Source organism: Thermobia domestica, chromosome 10 (assembly GCF_964235325.1).
Source record: "Thermobia domestica chromosome 10, izTheDome1.hap1.1, whole genome shotgun sequence".
NCBI lineage: Eukaryota > Metazoa > Arthropoda > Insecta > Zygentoma > Lepismatidae > Thermobia > Thermobia domestica.
This window is the reverse complement of record NC_137463.1, coordinates 230,557,400-230,583,035: the sequence shown is the minus strand read 5'-3', so window position 1 is coordinate 230,583,035 and position 25,636 is coordinate 230,557,400. Positions and strand designations below refer to the sequence as shown.

Below are 25,636 nucleotides of genomic sequence, written 5' to 3'. Positions count from 1 at the left end.
GTATGGAATTGAAGCTTTTTTTTTTTTCATAATTTTATACTAGTGCATGATATATACAGATGGTGATCAGAAAAATGGAAACACGTCACATGTATGGGTTGGCAGTGGTGTCGTGCCCGCAACGCCGGACCGCTGGTGGTGGTGTGTTAAGTCGGTCTCCATACTACGTCAGGCGCAGTGGAACAGCAGTGTCCAGTGGCTGCAGCAGACGGGGGTAGTGTAAAATGGGAGACCTCTCAGATTTTCAAAGAAGGCAAATTGTTGGTGCGCGGTTATGTGGAGTGAGTGTGACGGCAGTGGCTACTGTGTTAGGTGTGTCGCGTGGGACAGTGTCGATGGTGATGACGCCCTACACAACACACGGGAAAACCACATCGGGGAAGCGGAACAGTGGGCGGAAGAAAATCATGAGTGACAGGTCACGCCGGATATTAAAGCGCATTGTCACGCAGAACCGTCGTGCCACTGCGGAGCAAGTGACGGAGGAACTCAATCAGCACCTCCCCCACCCTGTTTCGACAATCACAGTTCGCCGCGAATTACAGCACATGAACTTACGGGGTCGTGTTGCACGGACCAAACCGCTCATCAGGGACCATAACGCTTTCGCACGCCGCAAATGGTGCCGCGACCATGCAACTTGGACCGTTGAGGACTGGAAACGTGTGATATGGTTGGATGAGTCATCCTTCACCCTATTCCCAACCACGGGCCGTGTTTATTTGTGGAGAACGCCCAAAGAAGCTTATGATCTGCAGTGTCTCCGCCCAACTGTGAAACATGGCAGCGGCTCGGTGATGCTGTGGGCCGCCATATCATGGTTTTCATTGGGTCCTGTGGTCACACTTAGCGGACGAATCACTGCCAACGATTATGTCGCAATGTTAGGAGACCACTTGCATTATATGGTCCGGATGTTGTTCCCGGACAATGACACCATCTTCCACAATGATAATGCACCCATTCACACAGCTGGCGTTGTTGCAGCGTGGTTTGAGGAACATCGGGATGAAGTTCCAACACCTCCCCTGGCCCGCCCAATCCTCAGATCTCAACATAATTAAACATCTGTGGTCCGTCTTGGAAACACGACTCCGGCGACGATTTCCACCTCCATCCTCTCTCACAGAACTGGCCGATGCCCTGCACGAGGAATGGTGTAAAATTCCACTTGCTACCATTCACGACCTCTATACCTCCATCCCACGTCGCATCAAGGCTGTTCTGAAGGCGAAAGGTGACCCGACACCATATTAATCTGGTAAGTTGCAATTTCGTTCAGGTGTTACCATTTTTCTGATCACCATCTGTATATATATATATATATATATATATATATATATATATATATATATATATATATATATATATATATATATATATTAGACAGATCCAGGATATGATCAAGGGAGGGGCTAAACCATATTTTGCCGTTTTATCCTGTGTAAAGCAGGATTGAATCTCATTTTATCCAGTGTATACCTGAGCGTCAACGGGAACTATAACCCCTATAGCGCCCCCTTAGATCCGCCACTATATATATGGTGTTTCAGAAAGAATATACGTATTACGAAGAATTATTTTGTCCAAACTATCGATAGCTGCGCCTCGGCTCGGCTATTGGAGAAACGAATAAATAGTCTAGTTTATATTAATAGCCGCTAGATGTCACTTGTCTTCTGTTTTGCTTGGTAACCGTCATATGTTTAAAATGGCTACCCCACAGCAGAAATCATTTTGTGTTCGAGTTTGCGAAGTGCACTTCCGTGATTACAGTGCAAAGACGTTTCAGGTTGGGGTACCAAATTGATCCTCCGAATGGGTGGAACATTCGCAGATGGTATCGACAGTTTGTAGATACAAGATGTGTATGTAAAGGAAAAAGTCCTGGCCGCCCTCATGTTCCTGAAGAAAATGTTGCACGAATTCGAACTACTTTCCAACGTAGTCTTTCAAAATCAACTCCTCGTGCCAGTCAGGAGTTACAAGTGCCGACAACAACAATTTGGCGTGTTTTGAGACGTCGGTTGGTTATGAAGCCGTACAAGTTACAGCTGTCACAAGCTCTGCGTCCTGATGACAAACGCAAACGTGTGGCATTTTCTAACGAGATTCTGGATGCTATTGACAATGATAAAACTTTTGCACAACGCATCGTGTTCAGTGATGATGAAACTTTCCGTGTTAGTGGTCAGGTAAACAAACAAAATGTTCGAATTTGGGACCTACAGAAACCACATACAGTCATTGAACATGTACGAAATTCGCCCAAAGTCAATGTGTTTTGTGTGATATCCTGATCATCTGTTTACGGCCCATTCTTCTTTAATGGAAACACGGTTAACAGTCAGCATTATCTCGCTATGTTACAAGACTAGTTGTTTCCAAGGCTGCACGAAGACAACTTCATTTTTCAACAAGACGGGACACCCCCCCTCACTGGAGTCGTCAAGTGCGTGAATATCTGAATGAAACTCTACCGAACCGTTGGATTGGTCGTCAAGGAGCTGGCGACTTAGCATGTCTCAGCTGGCCTCCACGGTCACCGGATTTGACACCATGTGAATTCTTCCTGTAGGGTTTCATTAAAGACAACGTTTATGTACCACCACTCCCACAGAACCTGGAAGAGTTGAAGAACCGGATCCGTACTGCCATAACATCAGTGACGCAGGACATGCTTGCCCAAGTATGAGAGGAATTTGAGTATCGATGTGATATCGTTCGTGTCGCTGATGGAGGACATATTGAACATCTGTAATTTGAACTCTGAACTGTAATTTGAACTTGAGAGGTTTGTAAATATGTGTGTAAAATTTCATATTCGTATGTCTTAAAGTTTAATAAATATATGCATTCGAATTACGTATATTCTTTTTGAAACAGGGTATATTATATAACCGCAAGAACTTTCCTTACAACCTGCTACATTTTTGTCTTTTCCGACATTTGTTATAGTTATAGCCAAGTAAGCAAACGGTGTGATGAAAGGTTTCGGCATTTCAAAGAAAATGATTAACTTTATGCTGAATCGCAACAAAACAGGCACTACTGCTGTTGCTGGCCCTCCCAATATTACAACATAGATGATAGAGGCCCTGGTGTGGTGCGAAAAAGTGCGTTCGTTGGATACAACGTGAGAACCCATCGTCTCACAAAATAATAGGAAGATCAATATTATAACAATACGCTGCATTCGTAAACTGCATAATTGCACAAGATTTACATCTGGTGAAGAAGCATAAGCTTGAGTTCTTATGATCCGTCTCTCATATATGACAGAGATTGAAGAGGAACAGTCAAAAATTGTACGAACGCTATCTTAAAGAGAGATTGTGGAGTTTTGTAGCCACTCTGGAAGATATGGGTGCATCCATCGGAACGTGAAAAGAAACAAACAAAAAAAAAAAAAAAAAATCTCGTATCGTACTCATGATTTCAGAGATTATTATGACTGAGTAGGTGAATGTGCCGAAAGTTCGACGAGACTGAATGGTTGGTTGTAGTTACTGCTTTAATGGCACATTTATGTCGCGCAGAATGGATACAAGGTTAAAATCAATACCGCTTATTGCTGGATGAGCATTTTTGGAGCCACTATATTGGAACAACGCCATGATATTCCACCCCTATCTGATAGACACACGACTGTCGTCGTCGTTCACAAGGACAAGGCGTTCACCAGGAAACTGAGATACAGGACGATAGCTAACAGCATAGGCGTCTCTGGCGGGGGGACGAGGGGGTCGCGTCCCCCCCCCAATATTTTAAACGAAGATCATAAATAGGTTGGGCTAGCTAGCACCATTTTAATCATTTTCTTCGATGTCCCCCCGAAATTTTACATGCCAGAGACGCCAGTGGCTAACAGAGACGGCTTGCGCATCGAGCACAACAACTAGTGTTGTCGCGGTATTTCTGAAGCTGATGAGGGTGCCAAATTAGTTTTCATAAACCTGAAACGACCTTCTGTATATGCTAGTATAACTTATTTCCAGTTCAGTTTTATTCTTTGAAAGCTAATGAAGTTATCAAAACTGGTTACCAGCCAGGACTCTGAGGAGCTGATTTGATGTCGGAGCGAGAGGTGCCTCAGTTTTCTACAACCACCTTGTTCATAGAAACAACTTCATTTATAAGTCAAACATTTTATTTTTTTATCTATATATATAAAAGAGAACGCACAAAATCCTTTGTCCGCTCATCACGCTAATACGGCTGAACCGATTTCTTTCATTTTTGGGGGGTTGTTAGGATTTGGACCCTAGATGGTTTTTATCATATCACTTTAATTTTCAATTACCAGTGTCTTGAGATAATTGACCAATCAGGTGTCAATACGTACAAAAAATCCTTTGTCCGCTCATCACGCTAATACGGCTGAACCGATTTCTTTCATTTTTGGGGGGTTGTTAGGATGTGGACCCTAGATGTTTTTTATCATATCACTTTAATTTTCAATTACCAGTGTCTTGAGATAATTGACCATTCAGGTGTCCATACGTACAAATCCTTTGTTATTAGTTCATCATAGGTATAAAAATAAACGTATTTATATGCAACCCGCATGACCCTGTGACTCGGCGGGTTAACATAACTGACAGGCGCTATAAATCACTTGAAAGCGAAAAAGTAAAAATTATCTAAGTAACAAAGTTTATTGCGTTCCGGGATGACCGCAGCGAAGCGGGGCGGGTTGGGGTGACCGCAGCGAAGCGGGGCGGGTTAACATAAATGACAGGCGATATAATGTTAACATTAGTGCAATCTTCTATGGTTTTTATCATATCACTTGAAAGCGAAAAAGTAAAAATTATCTAAGTAACAAAGTTTATTGCGTTCCGGGGTGACCGCAGCGAAGCGGGGTGAACGCTGCTAGTTATTATTATTTTTATTTTACTTTGCTGTTTCTAAATATTATAGGCTTTAAATCATATTTGTATGTAACTTATATTAGGCACACTCTGATAAATGCAGAAATTTAAATAATAAATTTATGTGTATATTCGATAGCTTTAACATTTGTAAATTTTGTGGTCATGGCCTCTGTGTATTTTGGAATATTTTACCATGCATACTCGTAAAATTAGCTCAGCTGTAAATTGTTGAAATTGCTTTGAAATTTAGCAATCACCTTGGAACGATGACATGAATCTGCTTCTTTCTGATGGAGGGATCCAATGACCTACAATTGCAAACATCGCTGGCCATGTCAGACCCTGAAAAACAAAGTATTAGGTACACATAAAACACATGTGAAATTATAAAGAACTAAGGATCCTGCTACTAGTAATAAGTTTTCACACGTGAATAATTTCAAGTCCGTTTTTTTTTTTTTTAATACAATTTAAAGATACTGAATCTAGTAAAACTAGTTTTAAACTTCTCTAGGAGGTCACGAGAAAAAATGACCTCAAAGTTGGAATCTTTGAGGCATTGCTTATATCAAGGGTAAGAGTGCTCCTGACCTCATGCATGGATAAGTTTAAACATAGTGTCATTGGATTCAACATCCTCAAATTGGTATATAAAATGCAATTAGAAATGTATCAAAGCGTGAGCACCTTTACCATTGGTATAAATGGCGCTTCAAAGGTACAAAATTTGAGGTAATTTTTCTAGTGACCCCGTGGACGGATCAACTTAAAACTAGTTCTATTGGATTCAGTTCTCAAATTAGTATAAAAAGCGCATTTAGAAATTTATCCACGCGTAGGCACTTTTTACTAGTGGCATGATCGTTAGGTCTCTACGTTCTTTTATTAAATAAGGCACTACGCCCCACTGTGGTGAGCTAATACTAATAATTACTGGTACAATTACGTTCAAAAACACTAATTATCAAACTTTTGAGAACTTTTTATTGATATTCTTATCTGTATCAATATCAGAAAAAAGAACACTTAAAATATGATCAAAAATACATGTGCATATCCTACACTTTTATATTTTAAGTTGCACAAGTCAATCTACTCAATTTTATTGTACACAACTCATGTAATAAAAATTAGTTAGATTACATTTCATAAATCAATCCTTTTTTCTACTTCACAACTAGAACGCTTGCCTTTGGCGCATGAGTTCCCGGGTTTGATTCCCGGTGGGAGTGTATAGAGCACGGTGGCTCAGTGGTAGATCCATCATCTCTGCTGTAAGGAGTCCCTGATTTGATCCCAGGCCATGAGAGTTTGTGGTGAGCAACATCATGTCCGTGTTTTTTTTTTTTTTTGGGGGGGGGGGGGTCTCTTGCTTTCTCCCAAATCTTTCACTTTAATAATGACTTCTTTAGCCTAAATGACAACCATGAAAAGTTAAAGTTTTCTTCTTTTTATCGGAGGGAACGAATCGAATGTATCTCAGTAGTTCAAACTCTATTTTTTTTCCTGGTCTCATTCAATATAGCCTTTCTGCTGGCAAAGGACGTAAGTAACAATCAATCACTCGATCAATTAATACATTTCATTAATTGTTAAACAAGTTTAGCTCTTATTGATTATTATAAAAATGTAACGAAGTTTATGACAAACTAATTGTGAATATTTTGAATCACTAACTCACAAATTAGTTTATCATTCCGATAGTCATCATATAAGATTCCTAGAATAGCAACGAGTGTTGTACTATTGGGGCAGAAACATGAACATTACGCAAAAATTAAAAATTACTGGAAGCTCTCGAAATGTGTGTGTGGAGAAGAATGGAAAGAATTAGTTAGGTAGTACAGAAAAAGAATGAGAGGATATTAGAAATGTTGGGGGAGAAAAGAACAGTTTTAGATATTATTGAGAAGAGGAACAGAAACTGGTTAGGGTATTGGCTAAGAATATACTGTATCATGAAGGACATGCTAGAGGATATGGTGGAAGGAAAGAGAGGGAGAGAAGCGAAGGAGGCTACAATTAATGAAAGATATCAAAACAGAAAAAATGAACGTGAAGACGAAGAGGTTACCAGAAGCCGGTAGAGCACAGGAACTTCCTAGTTGCAACAAGTGATCTGCCAATAATGGCAGAATACCTATCATGATGAGAAAAGCGCGCCATGTTCATTTTTATTTATTTATTTTTTAATGTCAGCATAGTCTATGAACCTTGTTCTAACGCTGGGAGTCTCATTAGTTCATACAGTGAAATTTCAGTTCGAATGCACGCAGTACTGAGCTTTATGTATTGCTCAATACTATATAATTCGTGAAATTACAATTTAGCCAAACTAAGCGTTAATAAGAATAATATCTACACGTGGGCAATAGTAAGAATTTACACTGATTTCACACATTAGTTATTTCAAAAATATAAGGGAAACAAACAGAATTTCAAATGTAATGGTAACAGCGCGTCAGTATATAGCGAGAAAAATTTACGAAACTTCGATTTACTAAACATGTAATACATGAAATGAACAGGGGTGTTACTTAGGGGGACAAGAGGGGGCAATTGCCCCCCGAAGAGTTTGAGGAATACATATACTTAAATTGATTGTCTACTTGTCTACTAATATACTAGTAGAAAAGGTGAAGGTCTTATGTCAGTGGTGCTATTGCCCCTCTCAAGCGAAGTCTGAAATGACGCCTCTGGACGGAAAAATGAAAAACTTGAAAGAAATTCTCAATTTAGAAATGAAAACATTTTTTGCATCATTTATTATGATATGCTGAATGGACAGTATTTCAATTTAACGTCCCACGATTATGCCTGTTAGGCTACGGGAGACGATGATTAAAGCAAGTGAGTAATGATGAGAGACTTGGTGGAATGAAAAAGTGGGAGGAAACAGGAGTACCCTGAGAAAACCCACGGATACGATGTTGTCCATCACAAACTTACTTTGCCGGAGATCGAACCAGGGACCTCACGCACCAGAGATAAGCGCTCTACCACTGACCAGTGGCGCAACCAGGATTTTATTTCGGAAGGGCCCAAGACTACCAAGCAGTAATTATTATTATTATTATTATTTGGAAATTTCACCAAAATTTGTCTGCAGCGCTGTTGTATAAGATAGACTAGGTTAGTTTCGGGGGGCCTGAGCTCCCCGAGCACATAGCTGATTGCGCCACTGACTGAGACCCTGTAGGATAGATATGGAAATCTAACCGATACTATATCTATTGTGATACGCTGGGCGGAAATTCTAATCTTATCGATGCTATACTTATGATACGCTGGATGGAAATCTTACCGATGCTACATTTATTGTGATACGCTAGATGGACATTGAAGTTTTATCAACTATGTTTATTATGATACGTTGAATGGAAATGGAAATCGCACTGATTGCATGAAAAGTATTAATTATAATAGATTTTATAAAATTGAAAACTTATCGATGACATAATAATTATGATCTATGAAAGTGGAATCTTAGCAATGCTATATTAATTATATGTTGGATGGAAATGGAAATCTTGTCGATGCTATATTTATTGTGATATGCTGAATAGAAATCTTAATCTTACCGATGCTACATTTATTATGCTACGCTGGAAGGAAATGGAAATCTTACCGATGCTACTTATTATGCTACGCTAGAAGGAATTGGAAATCTTACCGATGCTATACCCTGGATACATCTGAGAACAACAATGGCTGAATAATGTAGATCAGCAGCTGGTGAGATAAGAAGAGAACACAAAGCCGTTACCAATTGTGCTCCACCAAATACAACCTTTGTTCCGAATTTCTGTGTCAGTGCACCACCAGCTACTTGTGAAAAGATGTAACTCCAATAGAAAGAACCCAAAATTATTGACTGAGTCGTGCTATCCCAATCGAACTCCCCTTTCTGAAAAAGACAAATACAAAAGAAACTTTTTATACAACAAAACAATTTACAAATTACTAATAAGACTTTTATATACTATACAGGATGTTTGTAAACAATAAACTTTAGTCCAGTGCAGTGTCGGACTGGCCACGTTGGCTACTTGGCAATCGCCAAGAGCCCCGAGGTTCGAGGAGATCCGCAGGGAACATGAGGCGTAGGCCCTGGTTGAATTTTCGGGATCGCAAATGCTTTCTTGAGCCTTCCTTCCAAAAAAGTTACGGAAGCCTAAGTTTGTTTTTCCGAAAGAAGTGTTCTCAGATCCCGTGGACATTTTTTTTACGCGAAAAACTGGGTAAAAAATGTCAAAGTAATTCAGTATTATTGTAACTTTTTTGCGATCTGTTTTGTACTGCATAGTTATTCAATACAGAAGATATGATTGTCACTTGTTTTTCAACTGACGTTTTAAGTTTATAGGATATAATATACATAATATGGGTGGGGCCTTTAAGGGTCTGCGCCAAGGGCCCTCAACTTGGCCAGTCAGACACTGGTCCAATGTGAGTGTATAAATGCGTCATTCGAGAGTTAGAATCAGCCGAAAATTGTAAAGTTTGGTTAAAAAACAAAGGGTTAACCTCGAAGTACAGAAGAAAATTAATGAGGACTTCTATAAACGAAAAAATGATAACTCAGGAACTGTAAAGTGGTATATATTTCATATCTACAGGTACACTCATGTCCAAAATGATTGTCGCATATCTATAACTGTTTTAACAATATAATTTGATAATGACTTCCAGGGTACTTTTAATACTGATACTATGTGTATAATCGGAAAATGTATATTTGTGGTAAATTTCATAGGAAAAGAATTATAAATACGAAAATTAGAACGAGTAAAATAAAATGTTGCTAAATGGACAGGAAAAATTTTATTTTTGCTTTACTGTTCTTATTTACTGCTTTTTTGACATAAAATTTGCCACTTACATATCTTTGCCGATTATACACATACTAACATTATAAGAAGTACCAGGCGAATCAACTTATATTCCTAGAAAAACATATTTATAGACATGCGACAATAATTTTGGACATGAAAAATGAAATGAAATCTTTAAGTTTTACGTCCCACAGTTATGCCGGTTAGGCTAAAGGTGACGGTGATGATGAGGGATGAGTGAAATGGTGGAATGAAGAAAGTGGGAGAAAACGGGAGAACCGCGAGAAAACCCATGAGCACAATTTTGGACATGAGTGTACATTACAGAAATGGCATCTATGGTTCAAGATAATCACAACGTCCTTTTACCCGAGCTTGATCTGATATTTTGTTCTCGAGTTACGATTTCTTTTGTATCGTTCTGGTCAATTTTTGGCGGGCTATATAACCTCTGGAATGACGCATTTGTTCAACCACGTTGATATCAATAATAATAATAAATTTCATCCCTAAGCCTATTGTTGTTTCCGAACACCCTGTATATAAGAACACCAACACAATTCAGCACAGGCTACGTTCAATTACTATAATGTATGAGTATGATTTTTTTTTTTTTTTTTTACTTTGTACGAACACCGAGGTCATGAAGTGCTGTGCATGAGACGAGGTGTAAGGAGGAGGGAGAGGCGAATTATATGGAGGGCTAACTTGAGTTCATCTTAAATTTAAATGCTGTTATTAAGCAACAAGATTTTCCTTAATGAGCTACATAGAAACAAAAGTATTGGAAATGTATTGAACAATTTAATGTAATAATAACAGCTTCGCAAAATTAAAAAAGGATTACAAAATGAATGCTAGATTCTATTAAGTATGTATAAGCAATATCTGCCTGCAGAAGACAAAACCATGTGGAACTTTCCTGAAAAGAAAAAGGGAAATTACCGGAGCAGCCAATGTAACGCACTAAATGCTGCTTCAAACTTTAATTTCTGAGAACATGAAGTAACTAAATATATTCCTCCATCAGCAATGACGGGATCATTGTTCAATCAAGATGCTCAATAAAATAATAAATAATAAAACCTCTGTTGCCCTTCTGTCGGAGAAAGGATGGTCCGGAAATACTAAAATTTTAAATTAAGTTCTCTACTCGATTCCGCCTCAGAACCAAATAAGACTTGTTGCTTGTAACAAATTACTTTTTGAAAACATATTTATCAAAGAAAGAAAGAAAGAAAACAGGACACTAAGCGATCCCTGGCCACCCCGTAGCAACATTTCTAATCTGGTTTAATATTGACCTACGAATATTACGTCTGAAGTCACATCGATAATAATCGATTATTTCATCTACATACGGGGTTATTCGTGCTACAAGAATGTCAGACACGAGCTTGTAACGGGTTGGAGAATAATTGATTGTAACAGACGTCACTAACGATGACAAATAAGCACAGAATGCAAGTACTCCGGTTGCCAATTGCATTACTGCCAGTGCAGGAAACTCTTTACAACTTCTTAAAAAACGCCACTATTAGATGTTCAATATGACAGAACGTTAAATTCTCCAAAGTGGCTCGACATCCTAGGCGTTACAGAATTCAACATACAATAAATTTGATGAAACAATGAGAAGTCAGGAGAATAAAAATTCGAACGAGAACATACACGGTTTAATAGTCAGTGTTGTTGCTTTCAGTATGAGAGTCGCGGGTCCGATTCCCAGTGAAACAAATGGTTTCGATCTCTCTTCACATTTTCATATAGTCTTGATGCTGACAAGATGCGTTACGTTACAAATAGAAAAGAGCTAAGAGCTGGATGAACAGTTGCTCAAGTTGTTCTATAGAGTTCGTGACTGTATGATTAACATACGCGCTGAAGGCAGATTCAGATCCAATTTCTGGTTTGAGTTCATGTGGTTCGGACCCGACGTTAACGTTTCGGTCTACGTCTTGTAGTCTCGGTGTTGAAAATGGGTAACGTCAAGTCAACTGGTTCAAGTTAAAAGGAGGTGAATTAAGATCGGCCTTTTCCCGCCTATGATAGTCATGAAAAGTAAGTGTTCATAAAAGCCAGCATATCGTATAAATAGAAAGTTCAAGCATTAAACGTTACATTCATGTGGAGTGTGTATGATATACATATTGTAGCATGACACACAAAGAAGCCCGCAAAAGAAACGTGGTTGTTGATATTCTGCTAGTTCAGACGTTCTCACGAACTTGCAACAACGAGGCGCTTCATGAACGATCATACTTCTTGTGTTATACATGAAGCCTATACATCAAGATTGGAGATAATAAGCTTATCAACAAGCATTCGTTTAATGTGGTTCATAAAGCGCTTTACAGTAAAGTTATTAAATTCAAAAAAACACAAAGAGGCAGAGTATGAAGAACCATGTGGGGTTGTTTCGTAATGTGACTTCCTACAATCTATTTCATGTGTATCTTGCATAGACGTAACATTTAATGCTTGTTATGGATTCATACTTTTTATGAATATCGTATTTACCCACCTCCGTTATTCATAGCGGTAACTACCCGGAACTTTGGTAATAAACAAAACCCAACTCGAACAATAAGAATAATTTTGGGAGAAAGAGAACCTGGATCTACATAAAAAGAACCATCTCCTCATTTGTCCGGTGAGATTGAGCTTAACTCTGGGCAAGTTATTTGAGAATGGGTAGAAACGGCATTCGAACTCAGGATCATCTTACTACCGAGTCGTAAAATAACCGCTGAGTCTCCTGACCCCCTACGGTGATGATGAGAATGAATAAAATGGTATTATTAAGAAAGAAGAAGAGAACAGAACGGAAGCATTCCAACAACCCGCACACATACAGCGTTTGTCCACCACAAAGATTACTGCTGCGCGAGCTGGGATCGAACTAGGTACCCCACACAAAAGGTTGAAGGAAAAGAATTCATCGAGAGCAAACACACAGCATTTCCAAAGGAATTCCTCATTCATATCACAGATGCCTAAAGGCATTTAAAAAAAAAAAATTCAAATTTAATTCAAATGCTCTGATGCACCCCCCCCTCGGAGAATCTTGGATCCCGCCATATTATATATATATATATATATAGCCAATTTGATGGAAACACTAAAAAAAGGTGCACCTTACTAGATGAATATGGTATTGGACACCTTTCCGCCTCAGGAAAGATCTAATATGACGTTAATTCCGTCATAGAGGTCGTGAATGATAGCAAGAGGAACATTACACCATTCTGCGTGCAGTCAGTCAGTCAGTTTCATGAGAGGATGAAGGCGGAAATCTCCGCCGGATTTATGTTTCCAAAACGGACAAAAGATGTTCAATTATGTCTAAGTCAGAATTGTGCAGGACAGGGGAGGTGTTATTTTAGATCGATGTTCCTCAAAACACGCTGCAACAGCTCCACATATATGAATACGCGCATTATCATCCAATATAGCGTCACTACGCGGAAACAAGATGCACATGGACCCCTAAAATGGCGATATAATTCAAGGCAACGACGGAACCGTTAAGCGTCAGCACAAATCCTACTGAAACCCAGCATATTGTGTCCCACAGCATCAGAGCAGCAACCATGTTCCACGGCTGGACGGAGGCACTGTAGATTATACGCTTCTTTGGACATACAACACGGTCTGTGGTTTAAAATAAGGCAAACAATGACTCATCTGAACATATCGCACGTTTCCAATCATTAGCGGTCCATGTTGCGTGTTTGCGGCATCATTGGCGTAGTGCTAAAGCGTGATGGTCCCTTATCAGTGATTTCGTCCATACATCCCGACTCCGTATGTCTACGTGTATGTCATGTAACTCTCGGCGGACTATGATTGTCAATACAAGCTGTGAGATGTGCTGCTTGAGTTCCTTTGTCACTTGCGCCAGTCTCGCGATGGTTCTGAGTAACAATCTGCTTTAATTCTCGGTGAGAACTGTCACTAAGTGTTTCCTTCGGACCATTGTTCCTCTTCGCCAATGTATTCTTTCCGTCAGTTTTGTACGCCGTTAACATCTCGGACGTCCGCTTTGGAAATTAGAGAGGTCGCACATTCTACACTATTACTGTCTGCTCAGTACATCACGTACTGTCGTTCTATTACCCCTTACATAGTACGTAGTTTGCCCTAATACATCAGCACCAACAGCCCGTCACTGCGGTCGCCGCCTAATAGTTGCCAACCCGCCTGATGTGTTTCTCATTCCAGGTGTTTCCTTAGGAATATGTATATAACAAAGAATGACTCAGGTTAAAAAACATCACTCTGGCCAGACAAAAAAAGAAAGAGAAAAGAGAAAGAAAACTCGATACAATGTTTGCATGTAATTAAATCTGACCATGACATGAAATCCTTTATATCGACCCGTGAGCCACATAATTTTATAGACAGTTATTACACATTCACTCACCTCATTTGGACTAATGGTGACATTTCTGCCATCTACACAGTGGGTGTTTGTATTATTTAGCTGCTCCAACTCCTTGGGCAGCTTCACCATGGCTACAATGGCTATATTGATGTCATTCCTCATCATAAAGCTCACCAGAAATCCAGAGAATGAGAGGAAATATAGGACACGGCGTGCTGACACACATTCTGGAAAAGACCAACACATTTACAATTACAATACAGATCGTAACAAAACAACATTATCGAAGGGATACAAAAGATCAGACAGAGACCCTGAAGCATTTATAGCTTCGTGACCTACATGTAACATTATATTTGTTTTAAACTCATACTTTGTTTTTACGGATCTCGCTTTGACGTACTTTGGAAGTGGCTGATTCAGTCTGAAAGCCCTGGTTTTAAGTTTAAAATGTTGAATTTACTGTATTATGATTTAAGCCAGCGTTTCTCAACCTTTTTTGCCTTTGGGGCACAACAAAGTACGTTTCAAACTTTCGCGACATCCCTGCATGTGATTTTTTTCTTAGATGCAAAAAAGCAAACCCATAAAACACATATTCAATTTTTATTACGCAACGGCTATGAGATACAAATCTCACAAGCAAATTACGTAAGACTCTTGAACAGAAACATTAACATAAACATAAACATAACTCTTAAGCAGGAATATGAGAAAGAAATATTACCATCAGAAATATAAGACATCAAACTTATATCTAGTGCTGGCGTATTTACGATTTTGTTTCGGGAGGGGCTTTGCTAACTTTCGGGGGGGGGGGAGGATTTGCCTGAAAATGTGAAAATTCCGCAAGATATTTCATATACTTTACTATAGTAAGTAAGATTTCAGGGGGCTTAAGCCCGGAATCCACCCCTAAATACGCCACTGCTGGTGAGATATTTGTCCCTGGCGATTTTTGCAAAGCATGTCTATGCGTGGATTAACTCTTGACAGACATGCCCTCATGTCCAGTATTTCTTTTCAAAGAAAAATGAACAGCGTTAAAAGCGAACTTTCCAGCTTTAAAACTTGGGGGACAAGTGTGAAATCAAGTCGATTGGCTACATATTTTTATTTTCTTCTAAAGATAATTTCTTTGCGGAAGATCTTAGAAGATATTAAAAATCTCGCGACACACCTGACATGTATTCGCGACACAACGGTTGAGAAACGCTAATGTAGGCTAACATTGTAGTAAATATTTTACGCTGTCAAGTTGGTTAGTGTACTTCATCAAAAGTATAGTACTGTTTATTCCTCTTTCTTTTTGTAATTTATTGTGAACAAGGGTGGAAATGGAATTCCAGAACTAAAGGAACTGTTACATACAATCTGATCAGGCTGTCCATATCACAAGAAGACAAGCCTTGGGAAGAGGACGCAACCAAAGTTTCGTGGTGGTCGACTAAAGGAATACTGTTTAGTGCAGAATCAAGCAACAATCAAACAAAATCAAGATACCATCCAAGTTTCCCATTTTTTAATTAACGAGCACTGATATCTTTCCTTTTCGGCCAATACATGGGAATTAGTGAAGGGACGCCGTCCCCTCGCGTCCCCCATTATCTCCACCCCCTGATTGTGGTCATTAGCCATTCTAGACTTAGTGCTGGAAATTATGGACAACCGGCAACATCGGGACGCTATCAACCCTTTAGTCAAATTAAAACTGAGGATAAGCGTATGATTTATTTAAGATTGACAAAAAAAAAAAAAAAAAAAAAAAGTCCTTAGCTCCTTGTGTACCAGTGACATCCATGTGAATGTCATGAAAACGTATCCCTTATTAAGGTTTGTATTAATCCTGGGGATAATTAAATTTGTTAGTGAATGGAAGGCAAGGCTTAGTTCCACTATTTCTCCTTAGGTGAGAGCACCTTACTGACAGAAAAGACGAAAAAAATATTGTCTCAGTAGATGGCAGGCCTAACAGAGAATTCAATTACAACACACACAAAGGAAAAACTGTCTTTGATCTCCGGTCAGTGTTGCAAACCTAAAGCTGCATAAAATCCCTTTAGGACATCAGAATTTCCCTTTTTCAGTCCAAATGTTCCACAATACAAATAATTGTTTTATCAGTAATGTGAATGCTCTCCTCGCGCGCGCACAATAACTATGCATTATATATAACAGTCTAGACAGTCTTTAACAGTAAATGAAACCGGTTTTACAGCTCGCACATACGAAAATGACACCAGAACGCAAGGGGTTAACAGTATTGAGTACTACGCCATCTTAGAACTTAGTCCATTTTTTTATTTTAAATTAAGTAAAATTTAAATTTAAACAATATAATATTTATATTATAATGTAAGTCATTTTGAAAAAGTAACGAATGTTTGAATAGACTTGAGGAAAAACGAAAAGCATTAAAATTCTAGTTCATTGTAAAGAAAACATAGATAATTCCCCCAAATAAATCAATATATTGAAGGAAAAACATGAATCAGCATATATTCAATACTGTTAAATATGACAAAATACACTACCAAAAAATTAATAGGGTAATAGGGCTATTAATTACGCTGTAGGTTAACTCTCCTATCTAGTCTAGTGGACACCTTGCATGTCTTTGGTGAACGGTATCCCAGGTTCGATTACCAGTGGGAAGAGCATTCAATGTACTTTAAACTTCGCCCTATATATATATATATATATATATATATATATATATATATATATATATATATATATATATATATATATATATATATATATATATATATATATATATATATATATATATATATATATATATATATATATATAGCCTTGCTGGTAACAAGTAGCATAAATATTAAATCAGCTAATTAATTCCGTTTCTATCTGTAGGACAATTCTGTGCAATGCTTGAAAACTGTTTCTCACTGTCCAAAGTACACGTTATGTATCTGACAGAAGTCCCTCCAGGCTAGACAGATGTTTTCTCTAACAATATCAAACGATTTTTTTTAACATCCCTAATTCATCCTTTAGGCTAAAGGAGACAGGTGATTAATGAAAGTGAGTGATTATGAAATTAAATTTCCGTGCTCTCCCACCGGAAATCGAACCTGGAACTACGTACACAGTAAGCGTTTCCTTCCGAGTTGGTGTGGGTCAATTAAAACTTGACCCACCCCATTCTCACACACCACACACCAAAACCCATCGTCAACTACTCTGGACCCATGATCCACGCCCTGAGTTTCCACCTGTAATACAATAAGACTGTGAAATTGTCACTAATCGGGGTTTCAATTTCTACGGCCAATCGCTCAAGTACCGCTGTTACAAGTGTATTTGACCTTTACGATATAAAATGGTAAAATGTTTGTCATGGGTCATATATATAATCATTTCCTTACAGATACTTTTCAGTGGAAAGTAGGATGAAATTTAAACGTCTGAAATCAAGTTAAAGTAGGCCAACGTAACAAAAATAATAAATAAAATTAAAAAGCGTAAAATTCTACTGTCTCTTGAAAACAAAGTAGTAAAGCCTATTGCTATTATTACAATTACAAATATCAATATCCACAAGTGCCTTTTTTTTTTTTTAACTTACTAGGGAAGGTCCCAGGGTGTTACTCTGATATATCGATACTATGCTCAATCAACTAGTTTTTATATATGAAACAATTACGCAAACGGAGAAATCCTCGGTCGTAAGCGTGCTTGAATTACGAGCGTTAAAAGTTTAATAATTTTGTTGAAAGTTTGAAGTAACCATTTCTTGACAGACGCTTTATTTTTGGTATAAGGGGGGATTTCCTTGGGTGCTCAGCCCCAATGATGAGCTCAAAACGTACGCAGTTTGCAAGATAAGGGCACTTATAGAGGAGGAGTTAAAGAGTAATGGCCTCTTGCAACTCGCAAATTGCCTCCTGTTTGGTCGATAAGGTAATAAAATGTATTTACCATCTCTATTCGACTGTATTGTCATTCGAATATTACTTGCCTGTGTAGTTACCTTCAAACTGAACAATATTTGTCTCCGGAACTCTTTGCCAGGCGTACGAAATTCAATGAAGAACGTCGTGTTAAGACCCTATTCATAATTAATTTTGTGATAATTTATATTGTGATGTTCTTGCCTTCTGTAGGTAGGAATGGGGCCTATATTTCCTCAAAAGACACTGTTACCAATTGATGTCTTGTCTTGCCCAGGTCAGCTGTCCAACAAAAGTTTTGCACTTTCCGCACTACAACATAGTATCATATGTGGAAAACAAAAATCAGTTTATTGTTAAAATGAAATTCAACCAAATAAATTACCCACCACAGGCTGGCACTATCAGTGAATACGAATATCAGTTTACCCCACTGACATTTCATTTGTAGTCAATCGTGTGGAATTGGCGCTTCAAACAGATCGTGTAGCGCCAGAGCGGCCGGCCCCGAATCATTTTTTTTTTTCCAGCGAATTGAAACGCCGATTATGGGAAAATATTGGTCAAATTCCAGGAAATATTTGAAGATAATCAGTGCCAAAATAGGCTGAAAATTAAAAAAAAAAAATGATTAGGAATGTCCGTTCAAAGCTGCGAACAAGGTAGCATTTATTCTGGAGAAAACCAATTTTTCCATACATCGTCGCTAGCCGACTGCTTGTTTTTTGACTACATTTACCGCCGAATATCGTAAAACTATTTTCCAATAAGCGACATTAAAATCCGTTGAAAATTTTAAAAAATGCTAGCGATGAGATATTGAAACACAGTCTTCCACAATGCATAAGCAGAGGCCAACTGGGTTCGGAGTCCGGTTCACGTTAGTTCCGCATCAGAGCGTTTCGCAGACAAATGTCATTGTTCAATTTGGAGGTGCCCACATAGGAAAGTGACATTTGAATGACAATACAGTTGAACAGTAGTGGCAAGTATATTTTATCAGCCTATCAACCCGGTGTGCCAATCAGAAGGCAATTTGCAAGTTGTAAAACGCTATTACCTTTCACCTCCTTCCTAATAAGTGCCCTTATCTTGCAAAATGTGTACGTTTTGACTTCACCACTGTGCTGGGCACCCCCTCCCCCCCAAAAAATATACTAAAAATGAAGCGTGTACCCAGAGATAAAAGTGGATCTGAAAAGGTAGGTAGCGGCATGACGTCATGCCGTCCCCCCTACCTATCTTTACCTATTGTATTTTTTTAGGAACTGGGGGTACGCCGTACATAGTTTTTAGAGACAGGGGGACGGCAACCCCTCACGTTCCCCCCACTTTTACTCTTGTGTGCACCTAAAAAATAGTTACTTCAAACTTTTTGCAAAATGTGTTAAATTTTGAACTTTTAACGCTCATAATTCAAACACGCTTGCGATCGAGGATTTCTCCGTTTGCGTAATTGCTCCATATGTAAAAACGAGTCGATTGAGCATAGTATTGATATGAAGTTAGAGTAACAACCCGCGACCTTCTTTAGTTAGATTAGATAGACTTATCTCAAGTAGAAACAAATGAAAAACGAAGAAAAATTGAAATTGAGTAAAACGTAGACAAATTCACCAGTGTTCACAAGATGCTGTCTACAATGCACTGAGCAGAGTAGGTCGGTGGGTCAATGGATCAAAGCCTGTTAGCCCACGATCCACTCAGATCCTGACCCACATGTTCCACGACCTACTGGCCCACTCCAACTCTGGTTTCTCTTCGCTTCCCTCCCTCGAAACTGTTGGATGAATTACCTTCTCACATTGAAAAAATGAAATGAAATCTAAGTTTTACGTCCCACGATTATGCCGGTTAGGCTAAAGGAGACGGTAATGAGAGATGAGTGAAATGGAATGAAGAAAGTGGGAGGAAACGGAGAACCCCGAAAAGCCCACGAGCACGGTGTTTGTCCACCAAAAAGTCCACACGGTGCGAGCTGGGATCGAACTAGGGACCCGAAGCACCGGAGATGAACGCTCTACCACTGAGCCACCGCGCCGTCTCTTCTCACATTGAAAAAATAAAATGAAATCTTTAAGTTTTACGTCCCACGGTTATGCCGGTTAGGCTAAAGGAGACTGTGATGATGAAAGATGAGTGAAATGGTGGAATGAAGAAAGTGGGAGGAAACCGGAGAACCCCGAGAAAACCCACGAGCACGGTCTTCTCACATTGAAAAACAGACTTTGTATAGATATGAAACTTCATAAACTAAGTTAAAGGAAGTGAAATTTAGGTTTAATTGACATAAATGTATTTTGATTTAAAATAAATAAGGAAGAGTAATCAAAGATAAACTTTGTTATCGTAACATTTTGACCTTCGCAATAAAAAAGGAAAATATATGTTTATGATTCCCATAACAGCTGAGATTAAGCGTTACTACGCATTGAATTGTGTGCGTAAGTGATAAGACGAGATCACAAATTATTATATATATTATTTTTTAAAAAAAGCAATATATTACTGGAAGTAGTGATATAGCACTTCACAAATGGCAAAGTTGTGTGAATAATTTTCACACCCATTATGTTCTGGTTCTGTTCTAACTTCCGAGTAGTTAATGTGCTTAGTGTCCGTGTATGTAGCTTCGGATTAGATTTCCGGTACGGGCTCAAGATTTTTCCGCGGATACAGTGTCGTGCGGACAAATACATACACTTGAGAACAAAGTTGTAGTGAATAATGGGTGAAAAAAAAAAAAAAAAGCCAAAGTCAGGTATTCCAGGCCTTATGTCTAAAAGACAAACATTTTAAGAACTATCCACATTACTTCACGGGTTCTAGTACCATTTAATATTGTTTTAATATTACTCTTGTGCACAACACGTGTGTAATTAGAAAAACAAATGTAGCAGTGTCACAGTGAGTGCAAAGGTGTTTAATAAACCACAGCTAAATTTTGCCGAGCTAGGCTTTTAGCAACCACAGCGTTTTTAGCTCAAATTATACAAAGTACAGAATAGTTTTAGATGAATCACGAGTAAAAAGGTCATTTATTTTAGTATCATATTACAGCAAATTAGTATTTCCATTCTGCGCATTATACTAACCCGCTAATCTCAACAGTACTGCGGGTAGTCTAGTCTATCAAACAAGGATGATCCATAATTACTCCCATAGGTATAAATAGAGAACCGATTTTTGATTGATCGTGTCTTAGAACCTACTCGATGGATCACGTCTAACAACGAACTCCGCTTCTAATTTTTGATCCTCTACATCTAGCCAAAATTTATGGTGATCTATTGAGTAGTTCTTCAGATTTTCTCTCTCCCGTGCTGACACGCGCACAGAGTATAAATATTGAAAGATTCTACAACAACCATGAAAAAGACATCGTCAATCATCGTCAACGATCGGCATGTGACGAAGAGTAATACTGTCAGCAACACGTCTGAATAAAAGGAACAGGAACACTGAAGAAGGTATCAATCTCCACTCTCTAGGACACCTGGTCTCTAAGAGCTCCTTAAGGTAGGGTGACCAAATCGTCAACTAGAAAAAACGGGACACCTTTTATTTCTGGATAGATTGCTCTCCTAAATATATATTTTTACCTTCCCCCCCCCCCCCCCCTCTCTCTCTCTCTCTGTATCCTCCACAAAAATTGTAAATTTACATTTTTCTAGTTTTAAAACCTATTTAAAAAGGTTCTGGAATTAATTAAATAACAAGTAACTATCAGCAACTAACAAAAAATGAAATATTTGAAAACATTACTAAAAATATATGAGCACTCAAATCTGTCACCGACATGATTTATAATTACTCTCAGCATCGGATTCCAACTCCTTTTATTTGCATTTTCTTACTTTTAAACATTATTTCACTTACAACTAGTTTTCTTTTTATTTCCACAGTTCTGTATCTTTGTTCCCCTTTCGTAGTATGTTACATCTTAGTCAAATCACGGAAACACTGATGACAGCGCATCAATGCGCCCAAACAGAGAGTCAAAACAGTTTACATTGTTCTTCATAAGACTTTCAGCCCGTTGCACTGTCGTCTGCAGAGTGGGGAGGCCTAGGAGGGAAAACAGTGCAGCCACCACATCCAATATCGCAAACGTCGTAATGACGTTGCTCAGTAATTAGACATATTCCAATATAATCACATAGCTTAGAAAAAATAATATAAATTAGGAAATTTTAGCGATTCGAAAGGTTTTTTGTACCGAATGTACATAAATACGGGACATTTTGGCGTCCCGGAAGAATCTTTCGGGACACCGAGAATGGTAGTGAAAAAACGGGACAATCCCGTTTTTACGGGACGATTGGTCACCCTACCTTAAGGTGATCTCGTACCCCTAGCAACCTTGAAAGTTAGCCCATTTAAAAAGCATGGCAAAGTTTTTCATTAGTTTCTTCGTTATTATTAAGGTTACAAACGTAAAAACTTGAACAAACCTAGAGGAGATACATATCTATGGTCTGTGTGTCAGATTTTGAAAAAAACTCAATAATCAAGCTTCGGTCTTTGAATTTGAAAACATGGCAACAGTGAGACCTGAATTCCCTGCGACGGTATAGTTTTTCCTTCCCGCCCGAGTCGAGCGACAGTTTAGTTCTCTGTCTCACTCAAGTTGTCTGTCTCCCTACCACTCTGAGATCAGACGTCCTAAAGAGTGGAGATAATTATCAATCGGTGGAGACTATGCCTTTTGCGATGTTCTGGCTCCTTTTATCCAGGAATGTTACTAATTGCATTAATCTTCGTCACTTGCCGATCGTTGACGATGATTGACGATGTCTTTTTCATAGTTGTCATCTGATGTTTGTTTAGAGTGGAGATGTAGACATTTGGTATATATATATATATATATATATATATATATATATATATATATATATATATATATATATATTTTGATAAACCAAATCCCTTAAAAATTGTTCACCTCTGTGCATGTCTCATGAGATTAAATTGCCTGTCTTTATCAGTTCATGCCCGTCATGAACATGAACGAACCTGTCGTGATGTCTCTTGTTTTCTTTCTTTCTTTAGTTGCTGTTGACATAGGCTTTCGAAATTGATCTTTAAGATATCAAATGTTCTGACGGATGACCAATGGAAGTAAATGATTACCAAACAATTGGTGGAACGAGAATGTGGGAAGACATTGGAGAACAAAAAAAAAAAAAAAAAAAAAAAAAAAAACACGAACACAATGTTGTCCACCACAAACTCACATGGTCTGAAATCGAACAAGGATTCTCTCACACCAGAGGTAAGCGCTATACTACTGAGCGCTATAGTTTGTATATAGACTGATGGAAATAAGTGTTATATTTTCCACTTACTTAGAAAATTGGAAGCATTATCGTTCATCTATATTTCTGAGTAAAGTTTTATTGGGACGATTTGATCGTGGAATGGATTTACAATTCACTTCAAGAGCTCCTCCGTGGCTAAGCGGTTAGCGTACGTGCCTTTGGCGCGGGAGACCCGGGTTCGATTCCCGGCGGGAGCTCATGTGGTTCGGATTCCACGTTAATCAGTAGGTCCACGTCTCATATAGCCTCGCTGCTGAACGGGACGTAAAACTCAATCAATCAATCAACAATTCACTTCAATATGTGCTTTCAAGTTTTACTGCTTACAGTTAGGCTCATCAAATACAGAACGATCGAAGAAAAGTCCCCGACCCCAAACTCATATTATATATATATATATATATATATATATATATATATATATATATATTTGGCGGTAGTTATCACGAGAAGGTAAATATTTCTGTGTAAACTGATTTGCTAGGGTCTTGGCTCTACACGGCACAAGAGATGGCGCTAGCAGTCGTGGCGAAGAAACGAACTACATAAAGTGCTGTTAGCAAAATAATCACGTTAACACAAGTACTAAATAACACAAACACAGTAATCAGCTAACAAGTTACTCAGGTGATCTCTCTCGGAGGATAACTGGGTGGATGTAAGCACATCACAAGAGATGCTAAAAGTGGGCCCCCTTCCTGCAGCATGAAAAAACGTATCGACGACACATGTTTCGTGCTACGCGATGCAGCATAGGCATATCAATTACAGTAATGGACTGAGTGATGTTCTTTTCAGTGTATCTAAATCGAGAGGGGGAGGGGTATTTTCGTAAATTTTCCCCTTCAAATAACCCCACAGGAAAAAGTCAAGTGAGGTCAAATCGGGCAATCTTGGCGGCCAAAGATCTGTTGAAATCAAGCGGTCATCAAAAAAACTCCTGCAAAAATGCCATGGTGTCATTGGACGTATGGCATGTTGCCCTGTCTTGCTGTAACAACGCATCTGGTTCACCAGCGTCCAAACATGCGATCAACTGCTGTATAATGTCCTGGTACACAATGGATTTAACTCGGGTTTCAAAAAAAAAAAAAAAAAAAAAAAAAAAAAATCGGCCCAATAATTCGTGATCTGGACACGGCACACCAGACACCAATTTTTTGCGCGTGGAGTGGGATCTCATGTATTTAAATAAGATATGTGGATTTTCAGTGGACCAGTAGCGAGTGTTCTGTGCATTAACATAACTGTTAAATAGAACCAGGCCTTGTCCGTGAAGTACACCTTATCAAGAACAGTCTTGAGAAGTAACGTAACGCAAGTAACGCGTTACTTTTTAAGTAAAGTTTCCTAGTAACGCGTTACATTTTTTCCAAAGTAAATGTAACGGTAACGCGTTACAAATTTTTAAGTAACGCACCTAGTTTCCGTTACTTTTTTCGCGTTACATTTCGGATGAGTAACTGCAATATTTATATATTTTTTTTCGGAAACAAATGTTTCTTTCCTGTAAGTGAATTTCTCAGAATGGAACAATGGAGCATGAACGATATCAGTGACCGACAATTCCTGCACTGTTCGCCTTTTCCCGTTTCGCCTTATGACCTCTACCAATGAGATTTTCATGTAAAACCTGTTATCACTTTTCATCTTAATGCAAGGCGGAACAGGAAATCTCGATGTGCATTTTCCTGTTTCGCCTTACGAACTTTACGTTGGTAGGCTTTCACAGATACAATTTGATTTATTTATTTACATAAAAAATATAGTGCCACTTGCTGTTTTTGGAAGATGAGGACAGCCTCAGGGAAATCACGTGTACTGATTGTAAGCAACTGGAAGATTTTGTCTTAGATTTTGGCAGCTCCAAATCAATACATTCAGTAAGTGAACTACGAGTGCAATGGTACTGGTAGTCTTATTTTACTTTGAATGGTGGTGTTTTTATAAAGATGGAGAACGAAAATATTTTATCGTTCGAACATTTGAAAGAATACTTAAAAAAAAAAAAAAGTTGAAGATGATGGTAAACAGCAGTGGCGTATTTAGGGGTGGGACTTCCGGGCTTAAGCCCTCCCGAAATCTTACTTACTGCAGTAAAGTATATAAAATATCTTGCAGAATTTTCACATTTTCAGGCAAAGCCCCCCCCCCCCTCGAAAGTTAGCAAAGCCCCATCGAAACAAAATCGTAAATACGCCACTGGCGAACAGAATTTAAAAGTAAAGTGGTGCCCCTTGCGGGAAATATTTATCAACTAGGGTGCCATCATAATTAACGACATTCAGTAAGGGTTTAA

General features: G+C 38.5%; 1 protein-coding gene across 1 annotated transcript in view; it reads right to left on the bottom strand.

Annotated features, from left to right (window-relative positions):
• The window catches only part of LOC145663055 (sialin-like), a 149,898-nt gene that overhangs the window by 39,425 nt on the left and 84,837 nt on the right, over positions 1-25,636 (bottom strand). The window contains exons 3-5 of the mRNA XM_081729217.1: positions 14,139-14,326; positions 8,551-8,784; positions 5,135-5,219 (exon numbers count right to left, since the gene is read on the bottom strand). Of these exons, the coding sequence (XP_081585343.1) occupies positions 5,135-5,219; positions 8,551-8,784; positions 14,139-14,326 (507 nt within the window). The remainder of the gene's footprint in view (positions 1-5,134; positions 5,220-8,550; positions 8,785-14,138; positions 14,327-25,636) is intronic.